An 11,076-nucleotide genomic window follows, 5' to 3' on the forward strand; every position below is an offset into this window, starting at 1 on the left:
TCTGTTATGAGTATTTGAGCCAGGCACACATGCCTGATGCCACAATGGACAGTGCCACTGTCTTTTGGTGCTTGAATGTTTACGCCATGTTTGTGTAGCCTTCCTCTTCACACATTCTTCCATAATCCAAATCTGCGAGTGTAAAATCCAAATGTGTATTCCTGATCCAAGAGTCAATGTGAGTGATCATATTCTTTGTTTATAGCAACTGGATATAGAAGGTAGGTCCTAGTAAATAAATACGTATACAGTGTCAGATTAGTTTGATGTCTATTCATGTGTGTACATACCATAGAGACAACCACTCTACCCTGTGAAAATTGGGTCTTGCTCATCTTTCTTTCTCCAAATAGAAGATGTACAATATAGACCTACATGGGCTTTCTGTGTCTACAGACACACATTAAAGGGGTATTCCAGGAAAAAACTTTATATATCAACTGGCTCCAGAAAGTTAAACAGATTTGTAAATTACTTCTATTAAAAAATCTTAATCCTTTCAGTACTTATGAGCTTCTGAAGTTAAGGTTGTTCTTTTCTGTCTAATTCCTCTCTGATGACACGTGTCTCGGGAAACGCCCAGTTTAGAAGCAAATCCCCATAGCAAACCTCTTCTAAACTGGGCGTTTCCCGAGACAGGTGTCATCAGAGAGGACTTAGACAGAAAAGAACAGCCTTAACTTCAGAAGCTCATAAATACTGAAAGGATTACGTTTTTTTAATAGAAGTAATTTACAAATCTGTTTAACATATATAAGTTTTTTCCTGGAATACCCCTTTAAGTTATGGGGACGTGACTTACCATCCCTGACCCTATCCATAAAGCACATTATATTCACGAGTATGTCTTTCTTCCTCTTAGATGGCTGTTTCTAACATCAGATATGGAGAAGGTGTAACAAAAGAAGTAGGAATGGTAAGAAAAATACATGAAACAGAAACAAAAAAATAGCAAAGTACTACAGTGGTCCCTCAAGTTACAATATTAATTGGTTCCAGGACGACCATTGTATGTTGAAACCATTGTATGTTGAGACCATAACTATATGGAAACCATGTAATTGGTTCTGAAGCCGCAAAATGTCATCCAAAAATAGGAAAAAGTGAGGATTAAAGAAAAATTAGTAATAACTAATACAGATAAAACAAGTCTTTACATATAAGAATAAGAAAGAGCTACTGGGATCTGTAAATCACTGTCTATTTCAGTGTTTTCCAACCAGGGTGCCTCCAGCTGTTGCAAAACTACAACTCCCAGCATTCCCGGACAGCCTTTGGCTGCCCGGGCATGCTGGGAGTTGTAGTTTTGCAACAGCTGGAGATGCCCTCGTTGGGAAACACTGGTCTATGTAGCAGACAGGAGCTTCTTCAATGTCCTGTAATGTACACGCAATGTCCTAAGAAAGTAAAATGCAGCCGTCCTTACTTGGTGTCCAAAGGAGCAGCTAACCATGGCATGGGTTAAAAGTAATACAGAACATCTAGTACCTCCCATTACTGTAGGGGGCGCTACCAGACAGGAATTCAGTGGATGCACTTCAGTAATACAGGTAAAGAGTAGTACAGAACATGTAATACCTCCCTGTACTGTAGGGGGCTCTACCAGACAGACAGTCAGTGCATACACTTCAGTAATACAGACGTTTTTACCAGTGAATTCCCATTCTGATTGATCGGTTCTTTCAGCCATTGACACGTTTTGCAGATTCCATATCATTGTATGTTGAGTCTGGTTTCAAGTTACAATGGTCCAATAAAGACCATTGTATGTTGAAACTATTGTATGTTGAGGCCAATGTAAGTTGAGGGATCACTGTATATGTAGTATCGTTGGGGAAGATGCTTCAAATGATCACATTCCATAAAGAAACACAGGTGCCGAGGGATTCAAAGATATTGGTTACACATATGTCCCAGGATATCGGCCAGTGTCAGGTTCAATTTCTCCCCACTGATCGCTATCTTAGTTGACGATTAAAATGTTAAAGGGGTACTCTGGTGGAATTATTTTATTTTATTTTATTAAATCTACTGGTTCCAGAAAGTTAAACAGATTTGTAAATTACTTCTATATAAAGATCTTAAGTCTTCCAGTACTTATCAGCTGCTGTATGCTCCAGAGGATGTTGGATAGTTGTTTCCAGTCTGACCACAGTGCTCTCTGCTGCCACCTCTGTCCTTGTGAGGGACTGTCCAGATCAGTTAAAGTTAAGTTCAGTCGTATTAGCTTAATACGATGTCTTGTAAAATTAGATGTTTTAAAATAAAGAGAATTATACAAAGCACCAACGCACTCCATAACCTGTAACATGCTCTGGATTTACTGAAGATGTCTCATTCTGTGGCATATTTTCATTAAAGGGGTATTCCGGGCAAAAACATTTTATCCCCTATATCCAAAGGATAGGGGATAAGATGTCTGATCACGGGGTGCCCGCTGCTGAGACCCCCCCGCAATCTCCCTGTAGCACCCGCAGTCTATGGCCGTCACGCCCCCTCCCATAGACATGAATGGAAGGGGCGTGGCCTGACGTCACATCCCCAGTCCCGGAAACCTGGAGGTTTCCAAAACTGGAGATTCAACACCCGCATAGAATGCAGGTGCTACAGGGAGATCGCGAGGGGTGATCAGACATCTTATCCCCTATCCTTTGGATAGGGGATAAAATGTTTTTGCCTGAAATACCCCTTTTAGTCCATGTTCTATGTTCTGGGACAGCTACCAACATTTCTGGTGTTTTTTTCTAAACATTAAACATCCATGTGCAATCCAACCTCAGTATGTGATACACTATGGGGGGAATTTATCATTAGCGTAGATTTTTGCGCAATACAAAACTTGCTGCACAAATGTATTCTGTTGCACATATTACTGCATACATTTGCGCAAATTACAGGGAGCGGCTGGATAATGCAGAAAAGGGTGAAAAGCTTATACACATTCCTAAGCCAGCTTGTCGCAGGGAGACATTTGTGATAAATTCAGTGCGACAACAAGTGCATCTGCTCACCTGGAAGTGTTCAACAACTAAATGAAGGAGCCAATGCAGACAACATAACAATAATGCAAAATTACAGGATGTATGACAGGTATTATGTCCGGTTTTCTTTTCCACTATTTCTTGTCTTCCATTCTACAAAGGATTTGCTGAATATGGGGGCAAGAAATGTTTGTGTGATGACAGACAAGAACCTTGCAAGTCTTCCTCCTGTTCAGACTGTAATAAATTCCCTGGCAAAGAATGGCATCAACTTCTGCTTGTATGACAAGGTCAGGGTGGAGCCCACAGATAAAAGGTAAATGCATGGTTATGGTACTGTAATATCATTCTAAAGGGTTTTCTGGGTGCCGATGAATGATCCTCAGGATAAGCCTTCAGTATATGTTCGCCAGGTTGCCCACATTCAGCACCCGCTGATCAGCTGTTTGACTGGCCCACTTGTCTGGATATAAACCATGAACAAAGCCAGAAGCCTTGATAAACTTAGATTAAAGTTGATAAAAGTTATTGATTTAAACATAATCGATTATATACAAAGTAGAGGAGGTGAGCTCTCAGGACACCCAACACGGCTGCAGACTCCAGCATAGAACAGAAATAGGTAGCCAGTGGTACGATGAAAAAAACTGTTCATTCGGATCCCATAAAACCGCATGCAAGCGGGACTCAGCCAGGCAACAAACAACCAATAATAAGCGTGGACGCACTGAGACAAAGGGTGTATACCCGAAACGCGTCCACGCTTATTAGTGGTTGTTTGTATAACTATGTATAAATATATCAGGGGACAGTAGAGAGATCTCTCCCATGATCTATTTATACCCAGGACTGTATCTATAACAAGGGGGCGTCCTCTACGTCTAGAGGAAAGAAGGTTTCTACACCAGCACAGACAGGGGTTCTTTACTGTAAGAGCAGTGAGACTGTGGAATTCTCTGCCTGAGTAGGTGGTCATGGTGAACTCTGTAAAAGAGTTCAAAAGGGGTCTGGATGCATTTTTGGAGAATAATAACATCACCAGTTATGTATACTAGATTTATAGGGACAGAACATTGATCCAGGGATTTATTCTGATCCCATATTGGAGTCGGGAAGGAATTTTTACCTCTAGTATGAGGGTTTTTTCCTTCCTCTGCATCAAGTCAGTAGGGACATAGGTTAACCTTGATGGACTCTGGTCTTTTTTTAACTTTATTAACTATATTCCTGCAAATAACAACTGATTCTAGGAACATAGATACATAAAAATATTACCAGTTTTTTTAAATCTTTTCAGTAATTCAAAAAGCTGCATAAAACACAAATGTACAGTTATTTCTGTTTAAAGGGGAACTCTGGTAGAATGATTATTATTATTATTATTATCATTATTTTTTTTTTTTTTTTTTTCAAATCAACTGGTGCCAGAAAGTTAAACACTGCAGATCTTTAAATTACTTCTATTTAAAAATCTTAACCCTTCCAGTACTTATCAGCTGCTGTATACTACAGATATACTATACAGAAATTTGTTCTTTCCAGATATACCATACAGAAATAAGTTCTTTCCAGTCTGACCCCAGTGCTCTCCGCTGACACCTCTGTCCGTGTCAGGAACTTTCCAGAGCCGGAGAAGTTTTCTATGGGTATTTGCTTCTAATATGGACAGTTCCTGACATGGACAGAGTTGTCAGACTGGAAAGAACTGCACGATTTTCTCTGTAGTATACAGCAGCTGATAAGTACTGGAAGGCTTCAGATTTTGAAATAGAAGTAATTTACAAATCTGTTTTCCGGCACCAGTTGATTTGAAAACATTTGTTTTCCACTTATTTCCACCGGAGTTCCCCTTTAAGCAGTGTGTTTTTGCCATAATCATATACAAAATACTGAAAAATTCAGATACATGTCCTGGTGCTATTCAGGGACCCCATCTATCTGTCCCCTACTGGGCCAGTCCAAGCCTGCCGGGCCAGAACACTGTAACATCAGAGCCCCAGATGACTGGAGTAAACTGCGCATGCGCGGACAATGCTCCATTTATTTAGGGCTCAGTGCTGCATTCAGAAAGCTTCTAGAAAATGAATGAATGCAGTGGCCATGATGGAATGATAACTTCCCTTTAAAAGACACATATCCTAAGATATAAAGAAAAAAAAAGTATGTAGGTAAAGTTTACACATAGGAAATATGTTTACATTGCCACATTTTCTCACTTCTGTAGTTTGAGATTGACTAATATTTGTACACTAAAATTCCCAATTTCAAGGCCTCAACTTTCTACAAATATTGTCATTAATACTGAACTTGGTTTATGGCAAGCAATAGGGCTGGGTGGTATACCGGTTCATACCGAATACCGAAATTTTTGTGCTGCATGATATGAATTTTAACCCATACCGCAATACCGGTTTGGCCCCTCCCCCTCGGGAATGAATGAATCAGCCCAGTAATCATATGTGACCCGCGAGCACTGTTCTGCCCCCCCCCACCCCCTCCCAAATTAATTAGTAGCCCAGCCCAGCGCTGTCCCCATCAGGGTACTACTCACATGTCACCCGCATGCGCTGCCCTCCTCGTCCTGTTTGTTGCGGCCGCCGGCGCTGACACTCTATACCAGTGGTCTCCAACCTGCGTACCTCCAGATGTTGCAAAACTACAACTCCCAGCATGCCCGGACAGCCAAAGGCTGTTCGGGCATGCTGGGAGTTGTAGTTTTGCAACAGCTGGAGGCGCCCTCTATGGGAAACACTGGTCTATGTAGCGGACAGGAGCTTTTTCAGGGTCCTGTAATGTACATGCAATGTCCTAAGAAAGTAAAATGGAGCCGTCCTTACTTGGTGTCCAAAGGAGCAGCTAACCATGGCATGGGTTAAAAGTAATACAGAACATGTAGTACCTCCCTTTACTGTAGGGGGCGCTACCAGACAGGAATTCAGTGGATGCACTTCAGTAGTACAGGTAAAGAGTAGTACAGAACATGTAATACCTCCCTGTACTGTAGGGGGCTCTACCAGACACAGTCAGTGCATACACTTCAGTAATACAGGGTTTTTTACAAGTGAATTCCCATTCTGATTGGTCGGTTCTTTCAGCCATTGACACGTTTTGCAGATTCCATATCATTGTATGTTGAGTCTGGTTTCAAGTTACAATGGTCCAAAAAAGACCTTTAACTTACCTTTAACTCACCTCCCGTTGGTCCGGTACCAGCCTCATCTGCTTCCTGGGGACGGGAACGTCTGAGAGCCGTCAGCCTATCACCGGCTGCAGCGATGTCCCGCCTCGGCCAGTGATAGGCTGAGCCCACTGTCATGTAATGAGCCAGCTTCTTACATGACAGTGGGCTCAGCCTATCACCGGCCGAGGCAAAACATCGCTGCGGCTGGTGATAGGCTGACAGCTCTCTGACGTTTCCGTCCCCAGCGTAAGGTCGACATAGGTGCGTTAAAGTTTATTTTGTTTACCTTTTGCAGCCCGGGCATAGGGATACCGCACAGTATAGAGTGTCAGCGCCGGCGGCCCGCAACAAACAGGACGAGGATGGCAGCGCATGCGGGTGACATATATGAGTAGTACCCCGGTGGGGATGTGGGCTGATAATTAATATGGGGGGGGGGTCTAGGAAATACCGTTATATACCGTGATACACACATTTGGTCATACCGCCCAGCCCTAAGCAAGCAACTACCCTAGAAGTGGTTATCAAAAAGTTAAATCAATAATAAAAGTAAAATTGTTGTTCTTGTATAATGTGTAAAGCTTCAAAGATGCAATACAGTTTTCGAAAAGTGGATCCTTTGATGCCTATGTCGCTGTTGGAGGTGGCTCTGTGATGGACACCTGTAAGGCGGCCAACCTCTATGCCTCTAGTCCTGATGCTGAATTTCTGGACTATGTCAATGCCCCTATTGGAAAAGGAAAACCAGTGACTGTGACACTAAAGCCCCTTATTGCAGGTAAATAGAAATATCAGACCTTACAATTTGTTTTGTTATTACTTATGTACAACTGGGATGGAGTGAGCGATAGACATGTGACATACAAAAGTACATTAGTGACCCCATTCAGACTGCAGTCTTGCAGGTTCTTTCACCATGCCATCATTGTCTGCCATTTTGCTTTACTGTATTTAAACTTAAAGGGGTACTACGGTGGAAAACCCTTTTTGTTTTTTTATCAACTGGTGCCAGAAAGTTAAACAGATTTGTAAATGACTTCTGTATAAAAATCTTAATCCTTCCTGTACTTATTAGCTGCTGAATACTACAGCGGAAATTCTTTTTGGAACACAGAGCTCTCTGCTGACATCACGAGCACAGTGCTCTCTGCTGACATCTCTGTCCATTTTAAGAACTGTCCAGAGCAGCATATGTTTGTTATGGGGATTTTCTCCTACTCTGGACAGTTCTTAAAATGGACAGAGATGTCAGCAGAGAGCACTGTGCTCATGATGTCAGCAGAGAGCTCTGTGTTCCAAAAAGAAATTAATTTCCTCTATAGTATTCAGCAGCTAATAAGTACTGGAAGCATTAAGATTTTTTTAATAGAAGGAATTTACAAATCTGTTTAACTTTCTGGCTTCAGTTGATTTAAAAAAAAAAAAAAAAAAAAAAGTTTTTCACCGGAGTACCCCTTTAAGAGATGACAAAATTATGCTCTGGCTATACATTGTAGGTATATGTCTGAACACCATCAAAAAGGTATCCTAGTGTACACAGTGGCTTAACCGTGGACCAAGTGTAGTCTACATGTGACTATATATAGTCTACTTTATGCTGATTTACATTTGTCTGTCCCTGCAATGAGAAAAAAATAAAAAAATAAAAATAAATGTGTGTGTGTGTATATATATTTTTATATATGTGTATATATTTACATATATGTGTGTATATATATATATATATATATATATATATATATATATATATATATAGAGCACCATAACGCAGACCCTACTTCTGTTCAAGCCAATGTCCACACTATGGGAAGACTGCTGTATATGTGAGAATACTTTTTTTAATAGTATTCTGACCTACAGTATACTCATGACATACAGCCAAATCGTGATGTGAATACCCCGGCAGAAAACACAGGGTTATCATTGATGGCATTAAAGGGATACTCCGCCCCCAGCCAGACATTTTATCCCCTATCCTTTCGGCTGACGGATCCCAAGTACGCACAGCCTGGATAAGTAAAACACTGCTTTAATGACCAAGATGCAACACGTTTCGCTGCTCATGCGCAGTGAAACGCATTGCATCTTGGTCATTAAAGGGGTACTCCTGTGGAAAACTTTATTGTTTTTTTTTTTTTTTTTTAAATCAACTGGTGCCAGAAAGTTAAACAGATTTGTAAATCAATTCTATTAAAAAATCTCAATCCTTCCAGTACTTTTTAGGGGCTGTATACTAAAGAGAAATCCAAAAAAGAAATGCATTTCCTCTGATATCATGACCTCAGTGCTCTCTGCTGTCCATTTTAGGAACTGTCCAGAGCAGCATATGTTTGCTATGGGGATTTTCTCCAGATCTGGACAATTCCTAAAATGGACAGCAGAGGTCAGCAGAGAGCACTGTGGTCATGACATCAGAGGAAATGCATTCCACAGGAGTACCCCTCTTAAAGCTGTGTTTAATTTATCCATGCTGTGCGTACTTGGGTTCTGGCAGCGTCTTGTTGACCCGGCTGTTCCTGCTGAAGCCTATTCTATTTACAAGAGACCTCTAAAAGCAGTTTACCTTATATCCTGGCTGAAAGAAATGATCATCTTGACCCTCAACAAGGCTGATTTTTATTTTCCATGATCTGCCTCTGGGCACTGTCAAGAAAACATTAATCTAATGTGTATGGGCAGCTTAAGGTTACATTCTTCTAGCTAGTCCCAATGGATTGCATGGTTGCTTATTCGCCTGCTGATTGGATCTTTTGTGATCATTTAAATTGCCGCTGACAATGAGGAATGTAGGGCCCCATGAATGATCCAAGAATTGTGAGGTCCAGCCTGCAACTGATCTAACCATGTACAAGTAATGGGCCTTTAAAGATCGCCCGTCTGCTAGATCAGAGCTCATTTACAGGCGTGGATTGGGCCTTTATTCTGATTAGGATATGGGAAGGATTTTTCCCCCATAAGATAAGGAAAGTTGGCTTCTTTCTAATGTTTTTTTTTTTTTTGTTTTTTGTTAGATCAACACTATACATACAACAATATTATAGATTGAACAGAAAGGTCTTTATTAACTTTATTACATTACCATGTTTGTTTTTTTAAAGTCCCAACAACCTCTGGAACCGGAAGTGAAACCACTGGGATTGCAATCTTTGACTTTGAAGAACTTAAAGCCAAAACTGGTAAGAGAAAATTCTATCTTCTATATTAATGTTTAAGGCTATGTTCACACATCATTTTTTAGCCTCATTCACAAAAGTGACACCTGTTTTGGTCCTTTTTTTCAACAGTTTTTCAGCCATATTTGTAGCAATTTTTTGGGGATAAATTTTTGGACAGCTAAAGTGCACGTTATGGCTATTTTAATTTAGGAAAAAAATGGCCAAAATAATGGACATGCTATCTAATTTTATGGCTTAAAAATCATGGATCTAAAATTAATGCGTTTGGGTACAAGGAGGTGGGGGCAATTACAGAATAAATTTATCATGAATATATACTATAAATGTCTGATTGCGGGTGGGGGTGGGGGGGGGGGGGTCCAACCTGTATCTCCTGTATGGGGCCCTGACTGAGCTGCTGTGTGTGAGGTTTTGCACACAGCAGGTCAGCTGGTACAAACACGTTCCTCCATTCATCTCCGTGTCTCCGCCTCTCCCATAGAGATGATTGGAGGAGGCATGTTTGGGTACGAAAGGCGCATAGCCGGAGCCCGGTACGGGAGATCGCAGGGAGTCCCAGCAGTCAGAAACCCCGCGATCAGCCATTTATTCTCTATCATGCGGATGGGGATAAACTTATTAGCACTGGACTTCTTCTTAATTATTCTCTGCATCAATCAGTGCAGAGTTGCAAAATTGCACAACTTTTGTTTGTCTTTTTTTGTGCAAACTCCAACTTTGCAAAATAAATTGGTGCAAAAACAGAGCTTGCTCAAAAATTTTGTGCAACTGGAGCTGGGAATGATTAATTTCTAACTACACCTCATTGATCATCGCATTAGAACAACCTATGTATTCCTGAATAGCTCCTATCATTGTCAGGTATTTGTGACAACAATGAAACAAATGTGTGGGAATGGTTTATAGCAGCGGCTGTTATAAAAACACTTTGGCCAGTATATAATTTTTTTTTTTTTCAGATCTATTGTTTAATTTTAATTTTGATTTTTTTTTTTCTTAAAAAAACTAATTTACATCTGCCCACATCTAACCCAGCGTTGGCAGTCCTGTAGTTTCCTGCCAGTCTTTTCTTACCTTGCTCCATAGCATGACTGGTCGCACCATTCAAGTGCTGTATATATTGACTCTCCCCTGGCTGTAGCTAGTCATTGACTGCAATGGTCGTGTTTTAATACAGCAATGTAAAGAGAGATTAGCAGAGACAGTGGAACATTTCTGAATAGGGACTCTGATATAGTCCCCAATGTGATATACTGTGGACTAACTATGTATAAATGTACATTCTGTATCCAGCCCCATACAGTATTTGGGTTTTCTATTTTGTAGGTATTGGATCAAGAGCCATAAAACCAACTCTAGGACTGATCGACCCGGAGCACACATTACACATGCCAGAGAGAGTAGTTGCAAATAGTGGATTTGATGTATTATGGTGGGTATCTTTATATTCCTGTAATTATGATAATGTGATACAATTGACTGTAAAATATCTAATATTTTTTGCAGCCATTCACTGGAATCCTACACTGCCATTCCATATAATATGCGCAGTCCTTGTCCTACCAATCCTATCAACCGCCCGGCCTACCAGGGTAGTAACCCCATCAGTGATGTGTGGGCCATACATGCATTGAGGATTGTTGCTAAGTACTTGAAACGGTGAGTAGGCTTTTCCTACATAAGCAAAGACAATCCCAGAGGTAATAAATTGTGGCACTCACCAATAATTCTTTCTTTG

At 40.8% G+C, this 11,076-nt stretch overlaps 1 protein-coding gene across 7 annotated transcripts in view; it reads left to right on the forward strand.

The window, feature by feature from the left end:
* The window catches only part of ADHFE1 (alcohol dehydrogenase iron containing 1), a 61,282-nt gene that overhangs the window by 5,284 nt on the left and 44,922 nt on the right, over nucleotides 1-11,076 (forward strand). For all 7 annotated transcript variants that reach the window (XR_008844254.1, XM_056522049.1, XM_056522048.1 and 4 more), the window contains exons 5-10: nucleotides 863-916; nucleotides 3,143-3,297; nucleotides 6,744-6,940; nucleotides 9,261-9,338; nucleotides 10,665-10,770; nucleotides 10,845-10,997. Coding sequence is in view for 6 of the 7 variants with exons in the window: in XM_056522049.1 (XP_056378024.1) it covers nucleotides 863-916; nucleotides 3,143-3,297; nucleotides 6,744-6,940; nucleotides 9,261-9,338; nucleotides 10,665-10,770; nucleotides 10,845-10,997 (743 nt within the window). In the remaining variant the exon portion in view is untranslated. The remainder of the gene's footprint in view (nucleotides 1-862; nucleotides 917-3,142; nucleotides 3,298-6,743; nucleotides 6,941-9,260; nucleotides 9,339-10,664; nucleotides 10,771-10,844; nucleotides 10,998-11,076) is intronic.

The sequence above is a fragment of the Hyla sarda genome, chromosome 5 (assembly GCF_029499605.1).
Source record: "Hyla sarda isolate aHylSar1 chromosome 5, aHylSar1.hap1, whole genome shotgun sequence".
Lineage (NCBI taxonomy): Eukaryota > Metazoa > Chordata > Amphibia > Anura > Hylidae > Hyla > Hyla sarda.